The sequence below is a fragment of the Salvelinus alpinus genome, chromosome 9 (assembly GCF_045679555.1).
Source record: "Salvelinus alpinus chromosome 9, SLU_Salpinus.1, whole genome shotgun sequence".
Classification (NCBI taxonomy): domain Eukaryota; kingdom Metazoa; phylum Chordata; class Actinopteri; order Salmoniformes; family Salmonidae; genus Salvelinus; species Salvelinus alpinus.
The window spans coordinates 14,741,160-14,764,226 of record NC_092094.1 but is presented as its reverse complement, the minus strand read 5'-3'; the positions used below and the strand labels follow the sequence as shown (position 1 = coordinate 14,764,226).

Here is a 23,067-nt window from a genome sequence, read left to right as displayed (position 1 = left end):
AACTAAACAGGCTACTAGAGGGAGCAACTAAACAGGCCTACTACATGGAGTAACTAAACAGGCCTGCTAGAGGGAGCAACTAAACAGGCCTGCTAGAGGGAGCAACTAAACAGGCCTGCTAGAGGGAGCAACTAAACAGGCTACTAGAGGGAGCAACTAAACAGGCCTACTACATGGAGTAACTAAACAGGCCTGCTAGAGGGAGCAACTAAACAGGCTACTAGAGGGAGCAACTAAACAGGTCTGCTAGAGGGAGCAACTAAACAGGCTACTAGAGGGAGCAACTAAACAGGCTACTAGAGGGAGCAACTAAACAGGTCTACTAGAGGGAGTAACTAAACAGGTCTACTAGAGGGAGCAACTAAACAGGTCTACTAGAGGGAGTAACTAAACAGGTCTACTAGAGGGAGCAACTAAACAGGTCTACTAGAGGGAGCAACTAAACAGGCTACAAGAGGGAGCAACTAAACAGGATACTAGAGGGAGTAACTGAACAGGCTACTAGAGGGAGTAACTGAACAGGCTACTAGAGGGAGTAACTAAACAGGCCTGCTAGAGGGAGCAACTAAACAGGCTACTAGAGGGAGCAACTAAACAGGATACTAGAGTGAGTAACTGAACAGGCTACTAGAGGGAGTAACTAAACAGGATACTAGAGGGAGTAACTGAACAGGCTACTAGAGGGAGTAACTAAACAGGTCTGCTAGAGGGAGTAACTGAACAGGCTACTAGAGGGAGTAACTAAACAGGCCTGCTAGAGGGAGCAACTAAACAGGCTACTAGAGGGAGCAACTAAACAGGCTACTAGAGGGAGCAACTAAACAGGCTACTAGAGGGAGCAACTAAACAGGTCTTCTAGAGGGAGTAACTGAACAGGCTACTAGAGGGAGTAACTGAACAGGCTACTAGAGGGAGTAACTAAACAGGCTACTAGAGGGAGTAACTAAACAGGCTACTTGAGGGAGCAACTAAACAGGCTACTAGAGGGAGTAACTAAACAGGCTACTAGAGGGAGCAACTAAACAGGCTACTAGAGGGAGCAACTAAACAGGCTACTAGAGGGAGCAACTAAACAGGCTACTAGAGGGAGCAACTAAACAGGCTACTAGAGGGAGCAACTAAACAGGCTACTAGAGGGAGCAACTAAACAGGCTACTAGAGGGAGTAACTAAACAGGTCTACTAGAGGGAGCAACTAAACAGGTCTACTAGAGGGAGCAACTAAACAGGTCTACTAGAGGGAGCAACTAAACAGGCCTGCTAGAGGGAGCAACTAAACAGGCTACTAGAGGGAGTAACTAAACAGGTCTACTAGAGGGAGCAACTAAACAGGTCTACTAGAGGGAGCAACTAAACAGGTCTACTAGAGGGAGCAACTAAACAGGCCTGCTAGAGGGAGCAACTAAACAGGTCTGCTAGAGGGAGCAACTAAACAGGCTACTAGAGGGAGTAACTAAACAGGCCTACAGTGAGCAACTAAACAGTCCTACAGGGAGCAACTAAACAGGCCTGCTAGAGGTAGCAACTAAACAGGCTACTAGAGGGAGCAACTAAACAGGCCTACTACATGTAGCAACTAAACAGGCTACTAGAGGTTAAAATGGTACCCTGGACCTGGAGAGGTTAGACACATATCCTGTGAATTGTGGGAAACCTCAGTCAGTCACAACTCACTATATGGCAAAGATTCATTGTTTCATAAATGTCTCTTCTCGTTTGAGCAGTGTGGGTAGACTGTCTGAATGACCGTGGGTTGGGAGCAGAGCGGCTGTGAATAATAGGGGGTAGATATTGTAGCGAAAGAGTCGGGGTGAGTAGTTGGCTGTGATTATGTGTGAACCGGCAACCCAGTACTCTCAAGATGGAGACCATAGAGATGGTGGAGCCTCTATCCACAGTCCCAGAGAGAGTCAAACAAAGCTGCCTTCTAAGATACCAACTGTACAGGCTAAGGACTGGTACTAAGAAGGAAAGTGTATGCTATGCTAATGTATGGTGACAGTTGGTGACCCCCATAGCAACCTGGCTTAGACAGTCAGATAGCTAACACAGATGACTGTAGCCATGGGGCCAGGAAGGGGAAGGGAAAGAGGCCTCGCACTTGACCCCTCAGGCCTTCCCTCAGGCTGGGCATTGGACATGCTGCTGAGAGGGTAAGAGATGGGAAAGGCAGACCAGACCAGACCAGATCAGATCAGACCAGACCAGATCAAACCAGACCAGACCTAGGTCTCAGATGTCTTGACATGGACCAACTTCATCTATGAATCCTTACAACAGGTGTTTGGCTAGTCTAGTGAATCCTCTAGTAAAACAAAATCTCTGACAGACCGAAACCTCCACTGCCCTATCAACAACTCCACACACAACCCCCTGGCATCTCACTTGGCTCCCTGGCCCCCCTGTACTGCGTGTGGTTGGGCCCCGGCTGTACTAATGTGAAAATTCACACTAACTCTGATCTATGGCTCTATCCCTCTTTTTTCCTGGTCCCCTTTGGCTTTTGACCATGTCAGCTTTTCCCTGTGGATCATAAAATTAAATAAAACCTTCCTTTCATGTTTGTGTGAAAGCTGAGATTGCTTGAGCCTCGGCTTTACTTCAGATCTGAGAATCACATATCAAGTCAATGCTGGAAGTTTTTTTTATTCTGCTCTGACCTCTTTCCCTCAAGTCTCACTGTGGTTCTATGGAAGGGTTGTGTTTCTTCTCTTCTAGACCTGGTTGGTATGAAGGCAATGGGAAGAGGCTCAAGAAAAAGAGAGTGTGTGTGTGTGTGTGTGTGTGTGTGTGTGTGTGTGTGTGTGTGTGTGTGTGTGTGTGTGTGTGTGTGTGTGTGTGTGTGTGTGTGTGTGTGTGTGTGTGTGTGTGTGTGTGTGTGTGTGTGTGTGTGTGTGTGTGTGTGTGTGTGTGTGTGTGTGTGTGTGTGTGTGTGTGTGTGTGTGTGTGTGTGTGTGTATGCATGTGAGTGTGTGTGCATCCGTGCAAGCTACTGTGTGCATATGTGTGTGTGCTTGACATGCTCCATGCATACAGTGAGTTAGCAAAACATTAAGAACAACTGCTTTCCATGACCTAGACTGACCAGGTAAATCCAGGTGAAAGCTATGATCCCTTATTGATGTCACCTGTTTAATCCACTTCAATTGCTTTAGATGAAGGGGAAGAGACAGGTTAAAGAAGGATTTTTAAGCCTTGAGACAATTGAGACATGGATTGTGTATGTGTGCCATTCACAGCGTAAATGGGCAAGACAAAGGATTGAAGTGCCTTGGAACTGCAATGCTGCTGGGTTTTTCACACTTAACAGTTTCCCGTGTGTATCAAGAATGGTCCACCACTCAAAGGACATCCAGCCAACTTGAAACAACTGTAGGAAGCATAGGAGTCAACATGGGCCAGCATCCCTGTGGAACACTTTAGACACCATGTAGAATCCAAGCCCCCGACAAATGATATTAGGAAGGTGTTCTTAATGTTTTGTACACTCAGTTTACGGTATGTTTATACTGTATATGCGGATTGATTCCTATTCCAACCACATGACTTTACTGATGTTAAACATCAGCCAGTGGTCTGTGCAGTCAGTCAGGCTTCCCACCATCAGGAGATGAACCTGAACACAGACCACTTTTCTTTCCCTTTCTTTACTACTGAACAAACACAGAGCTGATGTGGTGGAGGATGATGACAGACTCTGCTCAGATTACTGCTCTGCCATTCATATATCTCTCTTTCTCTCCCTCTCTCTCTCTCCCTCTCTCTTTCTATCTCTCTCTTTCTCTCCCTCTCTCTTTCTCGCCCTCTCTCTTTCTCGCCCTCTCTCTTTCTCTCCCTCTCTCTTTCTCTCCCTCTCTCTTTCTCTCCATCTCTCTTTCTCTCCCTCTCTATTTCTCTCCCTCTCTCATTCTCTCCCTCTCTCTTTCTCTCACTCTCTCTTTCAATTCAATTCAATTCAAAGGGGCCAAAGCAAGTGAAATAAACAATAAACAATAAGCTAATTAAACAAAACAAAGACAACAACAACCAGACATTAACAGTAAACATTAAAAACACAAAACACTTCAAGAGAATAACAACGTTGAAAATATTATATTATTAGCGTTAAGAAAAATATAGTATAACATTTAAAATGTGCAAATAATATAATGCATTCATATATCCAGGGACTTTCTCTCCCACCCTCTTCTACAGCACCCCTCATGTTGTGGGTCAAAACAATAATGTTCCTTATACTGTCTCTTCCTAGAGAATGCTTCAACTCATCCTGTCTCTCCCTAGAGAATGCTTCAACTCATCCTGTCTCTCCCTAGATAATGCTTCAACTGATCCTGTCTCTTCCTAGAGAATGCTTCAACTCATCCTGTCTCTCCCTAGAGAATGCTTCAACTCATCCTGTCTCTCCCTAGAGAATGCTTCAACTCATCCTGTCTCTCCCTAGAGAATGCTTCAACTCATCATGTCTCTCCCTAGATAATGCTTCAACTGATCCTGTCTCTTCCTAGAGAATGCTTCAACTCATCCTGTCTCTTCCTAGAGAAGGCTTCAACTCATCCTGTCTCTCCCTAGAGAATGCTTCAACTCATCCTGTCTCTTCCTAGAGAATGCTTCAACTCATCCTGTCTCTTCCTAGAGAATTCTTCAACTCATCCTGTCTCTTCCTAGAGAATGCTTCAACTCATCCTGTCTCTTCCTAGAGAATGCTTCAACTCATCCTGTCTCTTCCTAGAGAATGCTTCAACTCATCCTGTCTCTTCCTAGAGAATGCTTCAACTCATCCTGTCTCTTCCTAGAGAATGCTTCAACTCATCCTGTCTCTTCCTAGAGAAGGCTTCAACTCATCCTGTCTCTCCCTAGAGAATGCTTCAACTCATCCTGTCTCTTCCTAGAGAATGCTTCAACTCATCCTGTCTCTTCCTAGAGAATTCTTCAACTCATCCTGTCTCTTCCTAGAGAATGCTTCAACTCATCCTGTCTCTCCCTAGAGAATGCTTCAACTCATCCTGTCTCTTCCTAGAGAATGCTTCAACTCATCCTGTCTCTTCCTAGAGAATTCTTCAACTCATCCTGTCTCTTCCTAGAGAATGCTTCAACTCATCCTGTCTCTTCCTAGAGAATGCTTCAACTCATCCTGTCTCTTCCTAGAGAATGCTTCAACTCATCCTGTCTCTTCCTAGAGAATGCTTCAACTCATCCTGTCTCTTCCTAGAGAATGCTTCAACTCATCCTGTCTCTCCCTAGAGAATGCTTCAACTCATCCTGCCTCTTACTAGAGAATGCTTCAACTCATCCTGTCTCTCCCTAGAGAATGTTTCAACTCATCCTGTCTCTCCCTAGAGAATGCTTCAACTCATCCTGTTTCTCCCTAGAGAATGCTTCAACTCTTCCTGTCTCTTCCTAGAGAATGCTTCAACTCATCCTGTCTCTCCCTAGAGAATGCTTCAACTCATCCTGTCTCTTCCTAGAGAATTCTTCAACTCATCCTGTCTCTCCCTAGAGAATGCTTCAACTCATCCTGTCTCTTCCTAGAGAATTCTTCAACTCATCCTGTCTCTCCCTAGAGAATGCTTCAACTCATCCTGTCTCTCCCTAGAGAATGCTTCAACTCATCCTGTCTCTCCCTAGAGAATGCTTCAACTCATCCTGTCTCTTCCTAGAGAATGCTTCAACTCATCCTGTCTCTCCCTAGAGAATGCTTCAACTCATCCTGTCTCTTCCTAGAGAATGCTTCAACTCATCCTGTCTCTTCCTAGAGAATGCTTCAACTCATCCTGTCTCTTACTAGAGAATGCTTCAACTTATCCTGTCTCTTACTAGAGAATGCTTCAACTCATCCTGTCTCTTCCTAGAGAATGCTTCCTGCTTGAACTCATCCTGTCTCTTCCTAGAGAATGGCTAGACTGCAAACTCTCCTTCCAGACTCATATCAAACATCTCCAATCCAAAATCAAATCTAGAGTCGGCTTTCTATTTCGCAACAAAGCCTCCTTCACTCACGCCGCCAAATTTACCCTAGTAAAACTGACTATCCTACCGAACCTCGACTTCGGCGATGTCATCTACAAAATAGCTTCCAATACTCTACTCAGCAAACTGGATGCAGTTTATCACAGTGCCATCCGTTTTGTTACTAAAGCACCTTATACCACCCACCACTGCGACCTGTATGCTCTAGTCGGCTGGCCCTCGCTACATGTTTGTCGTCAGACCCACTTGCTCCAGGTCATCTACAAGGCTATGCTAGGTAAAGCGCCGCCTTATCTCAGTTCACTGGTCACGATGGCAACACCCACCCGTAGCACGCGCTCCAGCAGGTGTATCTCACTGATCATCCCTAAAGCCAAAACCTAATTTGGCCGCCTTTCCTTCCAGTTCTCTGCTGTCTGCGACTGAAACGAATTGCAAAAATCTCTGAAGTTGGAGACTTTTATCTCCCTCAACAACTTTAAACATCTGCTATCTGAGCAGCTAACCGATCGCTGCAGCTGTACATAGTCCATCGGTATATAGCCTACCCAATTTACCTACCTCATCCCCATACTGTTTTTATTTATTTACTTTTCTGCTCTTTTGCACACCAGTATCTCTACTTGCACATGATCATCTGATGATTTATCACCCCAGTGTTAATCTGCTAAATTGTAATTATTCGCTCCTATGGCCTATTTATTGCCTACCTCCTCATGCCTTTTGCACACATTGTATATAGATTCTCTTTTTTTTCTTTTTTTTCCTACTATGTTATTGACTTGTTTATTGTTTACTCCATGTGTAACTCTGTGTTGTTGTCTGTTCACACTGCTATGCTTTATCTTGGCCAGGTCGCAGTTGCAAATGAGAACTTGTTCTCAACTAGCCTACCTGGTTAAATAAAGGTGGAGAAAAAAAATGCTTCATATATTTTTTCTTCACCATTATTTAACCAGGTAGGCTAGTTGAGAACAAGTTCTCATTTACAACTGCGACCTGGCGAAGATAAAGCAAAGCAGTGTGACACAAACAACAACACAGAGTTACACATGGGATAAACAAACATATCGTCAATAATACAGTAGGAAAAGTCTATATACAGTGTGTGCCAATGAGGTAGGATAAGGAAGGTAAGGCAATAAATAGGCCATAGTGGCAAAATAATTACAATATAGCAATTAAACACTGGAGCGATCGATGTGCAGAAGATGAATGTGCAAGAAGACATACTCGGGTGCAAAGGAGCTAAATAAATAAATAACAGTATAGGGAGGAGGTAGTTGGATGGTCGCAGTGGTGGGTAGTATATGGGGCTTTGGTGACAAAACGGATGGCACTGTAATAGACTGTATCCAATTTGCTGAGTAGAGTGTTGGAGGCTATTTTGTAAATGACATCGCCGAAGTCAAGGATCGGTAGGATAGTCAGTTTTACGAGGGTATGTTTGGCAACAGAGTGAAGGATGCTTTGTTGCGAAATAGGAAGCCGATTCTAGATTTAACTTTGGATTGGAGATGCTTAATGTGAGTCTGGAAGGAGAGTTTACAGTCTAACCAGACACCTAGGTATTTGTAGTTGTCCACATATTCTAAGTCAGAGCCGTCCAGAGTAGTGATGCTGGACGGGCGGGCAGGTGCGGGCAGCGATCGGTTGAAGAGCATCCATTTAGTTTTACTTGCATTTAAGAGCCGTTTGAGGCCACGGAAGGAGAGTTGTATGGCATTGAAGCTCGTCTGGAGGTTAGTTAACACAGTGTCCAAAGAACGGCCAGAAGTATGCAGAATGGTGTCATCAGCGTAGAGGTGGATCAGAGAATCACCAGCAGCAAGTGCGACATCATTGATGTATACAGAGAAAAGAGTCGGCCCGAGAATTTAACTCTGCGGCACCCCCATAGAGACTGCCAGAGGTCCGGACAACAGGCCCTCCGATTTGACACACTGAACTCTATCTGAGAAGTAGTTGGTGAACCAGGCGAGGCAGTCATTTGAGAAACCAAGGCTGTTAAGTGTGCCGATAAGAATGTGGTGATTGACAGAGTCGAAAGCCTTGGCCAGGTCGATGAATACAGCTGCACAGTATTGTCTTTTATCGATGGCGGTTATGATATCATTTAGGACCTTGAGCGTGGCTGAGGTGCACCCATGACCAGCTCGGACACCAGATTGCATATCAGAGAAGGTACGGTGTGATTCAAAATGGTTGGTGATATGTTTGTTAACTTGGCTTTCGAAGACCTTAGGGATCTCAGACGATACGAAAGAGAGGTTGAACAGGCTAGTAATAGGGGTTGCAACGATTTCGGCAGATCATTTTAGAAAGAGAGGGTCCACATTGTCTGCCCGGCTGATTTGTAGGGGTCCAGATTTTGCAGCTCTTTCAGAACATCAGCTATCTGGATTTGGGTGAAGGAGAAATGGGGGAGGCTTGGGAAATTTGCTGTGGGGGGTGCAGGGCTGTTGACCGGGTAGGGGTAGCCAGGTGGAAAGCATGGCCAGCCGTAGAGAAATGCTTGTTGAAATTCTCAATTATCGTGGATTTATCGGTGGTGACAGTGTTTCCTAGCCTCAGTGCAGTGGGCAGCTGGGAGGAGGTGCTCTTATTCTCCATGGACTTTACAGTGTCCCAGAACTTTTTGGAGTTTGTCCTACAGGATGCAAATTTCTGTTTGAAAAAGCTAGCATTTGCTTTCCTAACTGCCTGTGTATATTGGTTCCTAACTTCCCTGAAAAGTTGCATATCGCGGGGGCTATTTGATGCAAATGCAATACGCCACAGGATGTTTTTATGCTGTTCAAGGGAAGCCAGGTCTGGAGTGAACCAAAGGCAATATCTGTTCCTGGTTCTAAATTATTTGAATGGGGCATGCTTATTTAAGATGGTGAGGAAAGCACTTTTAAAGAATAACCAGGCATCCTCTACTGACAGCATCAGGTCAGTATCCTTCCAGGATACCCCGGCCAGGTCGATTAGAAAGGCCTGCTCAATGAAGTGTTTTAGGGAGCGTTTGACAGTGATGAGGGGTGGTCGTTTGACCGCAGTCCTATTACGGACGCAGACAATGAGGCAGTGACCGCTGAGATCCCGGTTGAAGACAGCAGAGGTGTATTTGGAGGGCAGGTTGGTTAGGATGATATCTATGAGGGTACCCGTGTTTACGGATTTGAGGTTGTACCTGGTAGGTTCATTGATAATTTGTGTGAGATTGAGGGCATCAAGTTTAGATTGTAGGATGGCCGGGGTGTTATGCATGTCCCGGTTTAGGTCACCTAACAGCACGAGCTCTGAAGATGGATGGGGGGCAATCAATTCACATATGTTGTCCAGGGCACAGCTGGGGGCAGAAGGTGGTCTATAGCAAGCGACAACACATCACATTTTTATTCAAGTCTATTTGGAACATGGGCTGACATTCTAATCATTATACATTCCAAATCTTCATGGATTCAACTTTCAAATCATAAACTTAACAGGAATATCACCCCCCTCCCTTCCTCATCCCTCATCCCCCTCGCATCCCTTCTCTCCTGTTGTCTCTCAGTGCTGATTCCGTCCCTCCCTGGGGCCGTATAGAGCACTTTCTAACCTAATCACAGGCCACACCAGGAGGGGGTCAGTGAAAGGGAAACTGAAAGGCGAGCTGTTGTGTGTGTGTGTGTGTGTGTGTGTGTGTGTGTGTGTGTGTGTGTGTGTGTGTGTGTGTGTGTGTGTGTGTGTGTGTGTGTGTGTGTGTGTGTGTGTGTGTGTGTGTGTGTGTGTGTGTGTGTGTGTGTGTGTGTGTGTGTGTGTGTGTATCAGGAGTGGGGGTTGGTTGTAGCTGATACAGCTCAGGGTAGTTGGAGGTAAGGGATTTTGTTGTTTGGCTGAGATTGGAGATACAGTGCTAGAACAGGGTGTGTGTAACTGTCTCCTAAAGGCGTCAGCATGATTCAGTTCGGGTGAACGAGTGTGCTCCCATACTCCTCTAAAAGATCCTCGCTTAAAAAATGATAAAAAAGCAGCAATAGTACTGTTTGTCCATTTTGAGACGCCGTAGCCAGTATACACTTCATCACTGAGACTTCGGCTACTGACTTCGACTTGCCTCGAGAAAAAATGTAGTGTGCCCAAACAGCCGAAGTCCAAAACGAACAAAAACGTTACAAAACGTGGTCATAATATACTGTATGAACGAACTGTCCGAACTGACGCCTTACGGGGGTCATGACTAAACCTGCCAGAGTATACTTCACGTTGCAAGATAACAAAGTACTACCTGTCCTGTTCCCCTCCCCTCTTCCCAAAAACAAGCCACCCAACATCAGATAGAGGCCACTTGTGTGTAAATGAGTATTTGTTGTGGTTCATTGAATAACACTTTACAATGTGGTCCAACTCCGACCCCACCCCCAACACATTACCAACCCCCAACACTAAGGTGTACCAGTCCTTAATCTTTCTTCTCTTTTTTCAAAGCAGGGGCTAACATTTAAAAAACAACTGCAATGAAACCTGAGCTTCCAGATAGTTATCAGGGTTCCTTATAAAAGTGGAACGAACTTAGAGTCAGGTCAGGCGTTCTTTAGTGCCATGGTAACCATGGCAACCGTGACATCACCCAAATACACGTGTACGTACCATAGCTTTCCTAGAATAAGGAGAATCAATCCAGATTGAAGAGATTGAAGCAAGATAATAAACCATGTCTGTGTCTCAAATGCCAAACTATTCCCAACGTAGTGCACTACTTTTAACCAGGGCCCTATTGAACCCTATTCCCTACGTAGTGCACTACTTTTAACCAGGGCCCTATTGAACCCTATTCCCTCCGTAGTGCACTACTTTTAACCAGGGCCCTATTGAACCCTATTCCCTACGTAGTGCACTACTTTTGACCAGGGCCTATTAAGGTGCCATTTGGAATCCATGCAGACAAAGAGAATCACCCAGATTGAAGCCAGATTATACTCCAGGTTAGCTACTGTAACATTACTGTGTGACTCAGAAGTGATGACTCCATCACATTTGAAGCGTGGGTTTTCCATTTCCTTTCCCCTCAAGTTATACAAATCTATCTATCTCTGTTCCCCCTATTATTGAACTTATTTTCTCCTCTTTTCAGGGGCCTTAACGACAATACCAGCCACATAGTGTGTGTGACGGGGCCTGGAGGTATTTCGTTTTTGCACAGGCAGGCAGATCTCCAGTTGGTTGTCTCGACCGACAGACAGACAGACACTCAACGGGAAAGAGGTCTTGCTAAACCTCAATCCTAGTTCAATAAAGGTTAAATAAGACACTCACCACAGTGAAGACCTTGCCTTCCTGGGCTGTGGGGATGAGCACCATCTGAGGCTGGAGAGTAGAGTGAAGGTAGAAGCCCTGGGCCACCACCGTGCTGCCTCCACTATTGGGGACACAGAGATAGTAGCCATGAATAATGATACAATGGGATCTCTATGGGGTAAAACGGCTGTTGGTTATTAGACACTAGCTGCCTGTAAGAGCAATGCATAAAGATGCATTGTGATTTTAACGGGGAAACCGGCTGTCCTGGCCATAAACGTTATCCGCCACTAGCGCCCCATGTCATCACCTCCCTCATGCTACTTCCAGTCATAAAGCCTAGTGCTAATGTGTCCCTCTTCGCCCACTTATCCTCTGTGAATATCTTTCTCACTTTCTCTTCTCCTTTATACACTCCACACACTGCTTCCTGTTATTTCTGCCTGTGACTTGTCTGTTTTCATAATCTCCCCCCTGCTCTCCATCATTTCTTCTCTGACACCTGTATCCTATACAGTATGGAACCTCTTCCTATGGATAATAACGGTTAATCTCTTTCCCTGCCTTCCTCATGTGGTGTGGAAGTTAGAATTCATCACCATTTACAGACTAACTAACTGACTGACTGACTGGCTGACGGACTGGCTGACTGACTCATAAAAAGTACCTGATTTAGGATTGTTTGGGCTGGATGGAGGGGATGAGAGGGTTAAGGTTAGTATTGGGGTAGTATTGGATAGGGGAACAGACCTGATAAAGGATCGTGTGGGATGGATGGAGGAGATGAGAGGGTCTTCGTTGTAGGTGAAGAGTACAGGAGCCTCCCGGACCACAGAGTCCACCCTCATATACACCGCCTGGCGGGATGGGGCCGACTGGGGAGGGGTCCTGCACATCAGCATAGTACCTGATACTCTGGAGAAAGAGACAGAATACACATCAGCATATTGGAGAACACACACACATCAACACAATTCATCACATATAGATAATGTCCACATCAGCTCTAGACTCGACGCTAATGTTAAAACCTTTTGTCAATAGGGGGTGCTGTTAGCACTTTATTTTTTTTGACATTGCCAAATTAAACTGCCTAGTAGTCAATTCTTGCTCGTACAATATGCATATTATTGTTATTATTGGATAGAAAACACTCTCTAGTTTCTATAACCGTTGGAATTATGTCTCTGAGTGGAACAGAACTCTATCTACAGCACTTTTCCTGACAGGGAGTGAGATTTCAGAAATCTTGGCCTCTGGTCCCAGGTCAGTTTTAATGTCCCTGTGAATGCTATGAGGATACAAACACTGCCTACACCTTCCTCTAGATGTCAGTAAGTGGTGACAATTTGAATGGAGTCGATTGCGCAATCAGGGCCCGTATAAAACACAAAAGACCGGAAGTAGCTTTCCTTTGGACCCTGCGCTCGACGCGAGAAGGACGTTGGACCGACCTCTTTCCAAGCCTTGGTTTAGCCAGTAATATATCACCGGTCATGTTTTTACTTGTTATAGGTGTTAAAAACATCATAAGGTAGTTAATTTAAACCGTTTTATAGCAATTTATATCCGTTTAGTGCGATTTTGAGGCATTTATTTGTGACACCCTTCCATGAGCTGGGCACGTTTCCTGTACATACCGAACGTTATTGGCCATTTCGACGGGACAAGAGGACATCTTTCGACCAAAAGACGATTAGACCCAAGAAAGGATACATTGCCCAAGATACTGATGGAAGAACAGCTCACAGTAAGAACTATTTATGATGATAAATCGCTGTTCTGTTGAAAAATTTTAAACGCATATGTCGCCATTTTGTTATGTGTAGCTTCGCTTGGCGGACCCGGTATTGCACAGTAAGGATAATTTTACAAATGTAAGTCAGCGATTGCATTAAGAACTAATTTGTCTTTCGATTCCTGTCAACCCTGTATTTTTTAGTCAAGTTTATGATTAGCTATCGATTAGACTAGATCACTCTCAAATATAGCGCCCGACATTTTCAGGCGAGTTTTGCTACTATTCTCATTGTATAACCACGTTTTTTTGTGGCTAAATATGCACATTTTCGAACAAACTCTATATGTATGTTGTAATATGATGTTACAGGACTGTCATCGGAAGAATTCTGAGAAGGTTAGTGAAAAAATTAATATATTTTGGTGATCATAACGTTATCGCTCCCCTTGCCTTGGATTCATGCTGGGGTAACGTTTGCACATGTGGTATGCTAATATAACGATTTATTGTGTTTTCGTTGTAAAACGCTTAGAAAATCTGAAATATTGTCTGAATTCACAAGATCTGTGTCTTTCCATTGCTATGCTTTGTCTATTTTTATGAAATGTTTTATGGTGAGTAAATTGGTAATACACGTTGCTCTCTGTATTTATTCTAGTCGAGTTGTGATGGTGGGTGCAATTGTAAACTATGATTTCTACCTGAAATATGCACATTTTTCTAACAAAAACTATCCTATACAATAAATATGTTATCAGACTGTCATCTGATGAGGTTTTTTCTTGGTTAGTGGCTATCAATATCTTTATTTGGCCGAATTGGTGATAGCTACTGGTGGAGAGAAAAAATGGTGGACAAAGAAAAATGGTGTCTTTTGCTAACGTGGTTAGCTAATAGATTTACATATTGTGTCTTCCCTGTAAAACATTTTAAAAATCAGAAATGATTGCTGGATTCACAAGAAGTGGATCTTTCATCTGGTATCTTGGACTTGTGATTGAATGATATTTAGATGCTACTATTTACTTGTGACGCTATGCTAGCTATGCTATTCAGCTTTTTTACTGGTGGGGGGTGGGGGGTGCTCCCGGATCCGGGTTTCTGACTCGGTAGAAGTTAACCTCAAAACCCAGACCTATTAAACCCAGTGTACAGTATATTGTACATATACACACTAGCATTTTTACTCGAAGCAAAAACATTAGGGCCTCACCTGAGGATTTCACAGGTGGCGTTTCCCACAGTGACCTGTCTGGTGTTTCCGCTGTCTAAGAAAGAACCTCTGATGGTGAGCATGGTTCCTCCTAACTTAGGACCAAACACAGGGGAGATCTCTCTGATCACTGGGTTCTAGAGGGAGAGAGGAAGGGAGATGAATTACTTCAAACCCAACAACCACAACAACCACAACAACAACCACAACTACAACCACAACAACAACCACAACTACAGTTTGTTTGCAAATCAGTCAGTTAAAACTTCTCTAGGATAGGGGGCAGCATTGTCATGTTTGGATGAAAAGCATACCCAAATTCAACTGCCAGCTACTCATCCCCAGAAGATAAGATATGCATATTGTTAGTAGATCTGGATAGAAAACACTCTGAAGTTTCTAAAACTGTTTGAATCATGTCTGTGAGTATAACAGAACTTACTTAGCAGGCGAAACCCAGAGGACAAACCATTCAGATTTCTTTCTCTTTTCAATGAATTTTCATTGGGAATACAGATTTCTAATTGACCTTCTTGCAGTTCCTACCACTTCCACTGGATGTCAACAGTCTTTAGAAATTAGTTGAGGGTTTTTCCTTTGTGTAATGAAGAAGTACTGCCATTTTGAATCAGGGTCACTTGAGGTGTACTGTTAGATAGAGGCGCGTGACCAGAAAGCATGCTACAGATTGTTTTAATCCTATATTGAACACAGATCGTCCTGTCTTCAATTTTATTGATTATTTACGTAAAAAAATACCTAAAGTTGTATTACAAAAGTAGTTTGAAATGTTTTGGCAAAGTTTACAGGTAACTTTTGAGATATTTTGTAGTCATGTTTCACGAGTTGGAACCGGTGTTTTTCTGGATCAAACGCGCCAAATAAATGGACATTTTGGATATATATCGACGGAATTAATCGAACAAAAGGACCATTTGTGATGTTTATGGGACATATTGGAGTGCCAACAACAGAAGCTCGTCAAAGGTAAGGCATGAATTATATTTTTATTTCTGTGTTTTGTGTCGCGCCTGCAGGGTTGAAATATACGTATCTCTCTTTGTTTACAATGGTGCTAACTCAGATAATAGCATCGTTTGCTTTCGCCGAAAAGCCTATTTGAATTGTGACATGTTGGCTGGATTCACAACCAGTGTAGCTTTAATTTGGTATCTTTCATGTGTGATTTAATGAAAGTTTGATTTTTATAGTAATTTATTTGAATATGGCGCTCTGCAATTCTCTGGCTTTTGGCCAAGTGAGACAGTAGCGTCCCTCCTAAACTCAGATTTTTGGATATAAATATGAACTTTACCAAACAAAACATACATGTATTGTGTAACATGAAGTCCTATGAATGTCATCTGATGAAGATCATCAAAGGTTAGTGATTCATTTTATCTCTATTTCTGCTTTTTGTTACTCCTCTCTTTGGCTGGAAAAATGGCTGTGTTTTTCTGTGGCTATGTACTGACCTAACATAATCGTTTGGTGTGGTTTCGCCGTAAATCCTTTTTGAAATCAGACATGTTGGCTGGATTCACAACAAGTGTAGCTTTAATTTGGTGTCTTTCATGTGTGATTTCATGAAAGTTGGATTTTTATAGTAATTTATTTGAATTTGGGGCTCTGCATTTTTACTGGCTTTTGGCCAAGTGGGACGTTAGCGTCCCACATATCCCAGAGAAGTTAATAACCTTTTACTGCAGTGGGCTGAATCAGGGTCACACACAGTGATACTTGGTAGTCTTAAATAAATCTACTTTGAAACAAAAATATACACCTCACACACATGGTTATGGGCTTAAAAAAAAGAAGACACCTGTACCATGTCAGATATAGAGTTGAAATGTATTCAATTTTGAGTTTGTGTCCCAATATTATACTTTATATACAATAGGGCTATTTCAGCCACACCCGTTGCTGACAGGTGTATAACATCGAGCACACAGCCATGCAATCTCCATAGACAAACATTGGCAGTAGAATGGTCTTACTCAAGGGTTCAGTGACTTTCAATGTGGCTCTGTCTGCCCGGTCAACTGTAAGTGCTGTTATTGTGAAGTGGAAACGTCTAGGAGCAACAACGGCTCAGCCGCGACGTGGTAGGCCACACAAGCTCACAGGACAGCCGAGTGCTGAATCGTGTAGCGTGTAAAAATCGTCTGTCCTCAGTTGCAACACTCACTACCAAGTTCCAACCTGCCTCTGGAAGCAATGTCAGCACAATAACTGTTTGTCAGGAGCTTTATGAAATGGGTTTCCATGGACACACAAGCCTAAGATCACCACGTGCAATTAGGGCTGGGCGATATGGGAAAAATATCGTATCACGCTATTAAAAAAAAAAATGGATGGTATGACGGTATTTTATGTTTTTGAACAATAAAGGTACGTGACCCTAGAGTGGCTACACATACATTCCAAGTAATTTCAATGGGTCTTTCTCCAATCTGGCTGTTTTATACTGTTCAATTCAACTTCAACCCAAAATAATTTCTACATTTCCTGCACTCATTGGAGATAATTTCAACACTGCCACGTAGAGCTGCACGATATGGGCAAACAATCTAGGACTTATTTTTTATCAAATATTGCAATTGCGATTTGGCCTAGCGATTTAGAGCAAAACTTTTGGGTGAACTGTTGGAATCATGGAAATATAATGATTATTCTAATTCTATAGTTAGAATTTAATAGTGGGCACTTTGAATACAGTATTGTTTGACATGACAACGAATGAAAATGCCAGGGAGAAGTTATTGTGACAGGGTAGGAACCAAAGTGTTGATAAGTGTTTCCTAGGTGACCCTCTAACCTTTGGCTTCATTTAATGTTTTCTCTTAGCTACTTAATTCTTGCTTTGTGTATTCCTCATTAATTTAAACGCTACTGTGGCACAAACAACATGCTGATTTAGGTCTACACCATCACTGGTATTATCAGGCTGTATAGCTAATTATGTTTGCTCTGACTCAGTACATTTATTAGCTAGCTAGTGATTAGCATTAGCTATTAGCAATCAGCATTAGAAATTAGCGTTAGCGGCGAACAAGATTTAGGCCCAACTTGCTAAGAAAATACAAAATAGCTGTTTGCAGATGTAATAAACACAAACTAATAGTGTAATCATAGAATGCTTGTGGATTTATATGAAGAAGCAAAGTGAAAACAGCATCGTTGTCATCAACATTGTTGCATGTGCTGCATTGACCAGGCAGACTGAACGCAAGTGTTTCCTGGTCGAGGAACAACAAATTGAGTGACAGGGTGCGGGGCTAGGTATGTGTGGAAAGCGGCATGGAGAGAGAGTGGGGGAGAGCTGACTCAAGTAGCGAAGTAAACTACAAAAATGGACGTTACACACAGCGTATCCCATTTAACAAACCAAACATTCAAATACCGTTATAGAAGGTAAAGTAAAAACCCAAACTGGTCCGTGCATCAATACCGGTATATCGTAAAATACCGTATACTGCCAAGCCCTATGCGCAATGCCAGGCTTCAGCTGGAGTGTTATAAAGCTCGCCGCCAAACATGTTCTCTGGCGTGATCATGTTTCACCATCTGGCAGTCCGACGGGCAAATCTGGGTTTGGCGGATGCCAGGAGAACACCAAGTTTGATGGAGGAGGAATAATGGTCTGGGGCTGTTTTTCATGGTTCGGGCCCTTAGTTCCAGTGAAGGGAAATCTTAACGCTACAGAGTACAATGACATTCTAGACGATGCTGTGCTTCCAACTGTGTGGCAACAGTTTGGGGAATGCCCTTTCCTGTTTCAGCATGACAATGCCCCCGTGCAAAAAGCTAGGTCCATATTGAAATGGTTTGTCGAGATCGGTGACTGGCCTGCACAGAGTCCTGACCTCAACCCCTTTGGGATGAATTGGAACGCCGACATCGAGCCAGGCCTAATCGCTCAACATCAGTGCCCGAACTCACTAATGCTCTTGTGGCTGAATGGAAGTAAATCCCCTCAGCAATGTTCCAACATCTAGTGGAAAGTCTTCCCAGAAGAGTGGAGACTGTTATAGCAGCAAAGGGGGGTTCTCCCGAGTGGTGCAGTGGTCTAAGGAACTGCATCACATTTGCTAGCTGTGCCACTAGAGATCTTGGTTCGAGTCCAGACGACACAATTAGTTCGAGTCCAGACACAATTGCCCCAGCGTTGTGTGGGTTAGGGGAGGATTTGGCCGGCAGGGATGTCCTTGTCCCATCGCGCTCTAGCGACTCCTGTGGTGGGCCGGGCGCATGCACGCTGACACGGTCGCCAGGTGTACGGTGTTTCCTCCATCACATTGGTGTGGCTTGCTTCGTGTCAAGAAGCAGTGCGGCTTGGTTGGGTTGTGTTTCGAAGGATGCATGGCTCTCGACCTTCTCCTCTTCCGTGTCCGTACGGGAGTTGCAGCGATGAGACAAGACTGTCACTACCAATTGGATACCACAAAGTTGGGGGGAAAAACGTGTAAAAGTTGAAAAAATATATTATAATAATAATAAATTGCAGCAAAGGGCAATTTGGTAATTTGACTGCAGGAAAAGCCTACTGTACATCAATCTGTCCAACCATCTGACATACTGTACCTACAGTGTCTATGATATTGTTCACCAACTGAGGTTGGAGAGATACAGAAGGAGAATCAAAGCCTGCACACATTGTAGCTCTCCAGGACCAGGGTTAAGACTACTGTCACTGAGTTCATATTGTGATTGTGAGTGGAGACAGTATTTAGTGCTTACCACGAAGGTGAAGCCCTGTTGTTGGGCCATCTCCTTTCCACTGTGAACCTTCACCACATTGCTAGCCTGAGACGAGTTCACAGGAGACACTGGAGCACACACCAACCTACACACACACACACAAACACACACGCACACACAGAGAGACGTGTACACACACAAACACACACAATTCAACAAAAAATTATTTCTCCCACAAAAGAGGACCAAGAAGGCTAAAAACAAAACTTGTGTGCTCACTCTGGCTGGAGTAAGCAAGAGTTTAACCTAATTTGACGATATCGCTACTACGCAGCAATAAAACACAATGAAGCCATCTTTCAGGGGGGTGTTTTTCAATCTTCTATACAATGAGTTGATTATGACATGGGGGATGTTTGGGGCACAAGGGTCTTTGAGTTAAACGCTGCTATCTGGCATGGCCTCTTGGACTAGGAAGAGTGAAATTCTGTACGCAGCCATTCTCCCACTAATGTAACACTTATTGAAGTCATGAGCAGAATGCGAGTCAGGAATGCTGGAACGCCTTGGCGCTTGGAGTTCTCATTCCATGGCGCCCTTTCCTTAACATTCTTCATTCAACTGTTTAACCCTCTAACCCTTATCCTAACACATGAACATACAGTACTCCCATCCATCCATGCACACACACACACACACACACACACACACACACACACACACACACACACACACACACACACACACACACACACACACACACACACACACACACACACACACACACACACACACACACACACACACACACACACACACACACACACACACACACACACACACACACACACACACTCATGCATGTGCACACACACAAACCCTCCCTGTGCGTCCTCTCTCACCTGTAACTGTTGCTCTCTCGTTTCAGAAGTTTACATGGTGCTCCGGCCAGGTTCAGGCTGATGAGCGTATGGTCAAACCTCTCTGTCTTGTTGAAGCCAAAGTTCCTCCCACACACCGTCACCTTGGTGTCTCCTCCCAGGGGGCCATTGGCTGGGGAGATCTACCCAAAAAGAACAACAACCCTCAAACAACCTTCAAACAACACAGAAAGAGAAGACCCAGTCTAGATCCAGGTGCTGGTATTAAATAACAAGTGTAAAAAACTGACACTAGAAAAGACAGGCAACCAGGCAAACAAACTTCAAACTATCCTTCAAACAACACTAGAGGAAGGAGTCTCTTACAAACTCTCCAGTAAAAGCATGACTGGCTTTTTCACAGCCTAACCCTGCTGAGTCTTTGCCATGTACCCAGGTTACTGGTGGGAGCTTTGTACTTGTCAAAAGGGTATATGACACATTCAATAAGACATATCCTCAGATGACACTAGTCACTGTCTGCTTGTCTTTGTCCATGTAGACACTGTCACAGTATGGACTGTCACAATAAAGACCATAACAACAGTTCCAGTGTTCTCACTGAATGGACTGTCACAATAAAGACCAAAACAACAACAGTTCCAGTCTTCTCACAGTATGGACTGTCACAATAAAGACCATAACAACAATTCCAGTGTTCTCACTGAATGGACTGTCACAATAAAGACCAAAACAACAACAGTTCCAGTCTTCTCACAGTATGGACTGTCACAATAAAGACCAAAACAACAACAATTCCAGTGTTCTCACAGTATGGACTGTCACAATAAAGACCAAAACAACAACAGTTCCAGTGTTCTCACAGTATGGACTGTCACAATAAAGACCAAAACAACAACAATTCCAGTGTTCTCACAGTATGGACTGTCACAATAAAGAACATAACAACAATTCCAGTGTTCTCACTGAATGGACTGTCACAATAAAGAACAAAACAACAACAATTCCAGTGTTCTCACAGTATGGACTGTCACAATAAAGACCAAAACAACAATTCCAGTGTTCTCACGGAATGGACTGTCACAATAAAGAACAAAACAACAACAATTCCAGTGTTCTCACAGTATGGACAGTCACAATAAAGACCAAAACAACAACAATTCCAGTCTTCTCACAGTATGGACCGTCACAATAAAGACCAAAACAACAACAATTCCAGTGTTCTCACAGTATGGACTGTCACAATAAAGAACAAAACAACAACAATTCCAGTCTTCTCACAGTATGGACTGTCACAATAAAGACCAAAACAACAACAGTTCCAGTGTTCTCACAGTATAGACTGTCACAATAAAGACCATAACAACAACAATTCCAGTGTTCTCACAGTATGGACTGTCACAATAAAGACCAAAACAACAACAGTTCCAGTCTTCTCACAGTATGGACTGTCACAATAAAGAACAAAACAACAACAGTTCCAGTCTTCTCACAGTATGGACTGTCACAATAAAGACCAAAACAACAACAGTTCCAGTCTTCTCACAGTATGGACTGTCACAATAAAGAACATAACAACAATTCCAGTGTTCTCACAGTATGGACTGTCACAATAAAGAACAAAACAACAACAGTTCCAGTGTTCTCACAGTATGGACTGTCACAATAAAGAACAAAACAACAACAATTCCAGTGTTCTCACAGTATGGACTGTCACAATAAAGAACAAAACAACAACAATTCCAGTGTTCTCACAGTATGGACTGTCACAATAAAGAACAAAACAACAACAATTCCAGTGTTCTCACAGTATGGACTGTCACAATAAAGACCAAAACAACAACAATTCCAGTGTTCTCACAGTATGGACTGTCACAATAAAGAACAAAACAACAACAATTCCAGTCTTCTCACAGTATGGACTGTCACAATAAAGACCAAAACAACAACAATTCCAGTCTTCTCACAGTATGGACTGTCACAATAAAGACCAAAACAACAACAATTCCAGTGTTCTCACAGTATGGACTGTAACAATAAAGACCAAAACAACAACAATTCCAGTGTTCTCACAGTATGGACTGTCACAATAAAGACCAAAACAACAGTTCCAGTGTTCTCACAGTATGGACTGTAACAATAAAGACCAAAACAACAGTTCCAGTGTTCTCACAGTATGGACTGTAACAATAAAGACCAAAACAACAACAATTCCAGTGTTCTCACAGTATGGACTGTCACAATAAAGACCAAAACAACAGTTCCAGTGTTCTCACTGAATGGACTGTAACAATAAAGACCAAAACAACAGTTCCAGTGTTCTCACAGTATAGACTGTCACAATAAAGACCAAAACAACAGTTCCAGTGTTCTCACTGAATGGACTGTAACAATAAAGACCAAAACAACAGTTCCAGTGTTCTCACAGTATGGACTGTAACAATAAAAACCAAAACAACAGTTCCAGTGTTCTCACAGTATAGACTGTCACAATAAAGACCAAAACAACAGTTCCAGTGTTCTCACTGAATGGACTGTAACAATAAAGACCAAAACAACAATTCCAGTGTTCTCACTGAATGGACTGTAACAATAAAGACCAAAACAACAGTTCCAGTGTTCTCACAGTATAGACTGTCACAATAAAGACCAAAAGAACAGTTCCAGTGTTCTCACTGAATGGACTGTCACAATAAAGACCAAAACAACAGTTCCAGTGTTCTCACTGAATGGACTGTAACAATAAAGACCAAAACAACAGTTCCAGTGTTCTCACAGTATGGACTGTAACAATAAAAACCAAAACAACAGTCCCAGTGTTCTCACAGTATAGACTGTCACAATAAAGACCAAAACAACAGTTCCAGTGTTCTCACTGAATGGACTGTAACAATAAAGACCAAAACAACAATTCCAGTGTTCTCACTGAATGGACTGTAACAATAAAGGCCAAAACAACAATTCCAGTGTTCTCACTGAATGGACTGTAACAATAAAAACCAAAACAACAGTTCCAGTGTTCTCACTGAATGGACTGTAACAATAAAAACCAAAACAACAGTTCTAGTGTTCTCACTGAATGGACTGTAACAATAAAAACCAAAACAACAGTTCCAGTGTTCTCACTGAATGGACTGTAACAATAAAAACCAAAACAACAGTTCCAGTGTTCTCACTGAATGGACTGTAACAATAAAAACCAAAACAACAGTTCCAGTGTTCTCACAGTTTGGACTGTCACAATAAAGACCAAAACAACAACAGTCCAAGTGTTTTGGTCAGAAGGTAGGACATCAA

At 43.1% G+C, this 23,067-nt stretch overlaps 1 protein-coding gene across 1 annotated transcript in view; it reads right to left on the bottom strand.

The window, feature by feature from the left end:
* met (MET proto-oncogene, receptor tyrosine kinase) overlaps positions 1-23,067 on the bottom strand; it is a 111,418-nt gene that overhangs the window by 49,601 nt on the left and 38,750 nt on the right. The window contains exons 6-10 of the mRNA XM_071416080.1: positions 19,792-19,952; positions 18,929-19,034; positions 14,189-14,325; positions 11,985-12,149; positions 11,253-11,355 (exon numbers count right to left, since the gene is read on the bottom strand). Coding sequence (XP_071272181.1) covers positions 11,253-11,355; positions 11,985-12,149; positions 14,189-14,325; positions 18,929-19,034; positions 19,792-19,952 — 672 coding nt within the window. The remainder of the gene's footprint in view (positions 1-11,252; positions 11,356-11,984; positions 12,150-14,188; positions 14,326-18,928; positions 19,035-19,791; positions 19,953-23,067) is intronic.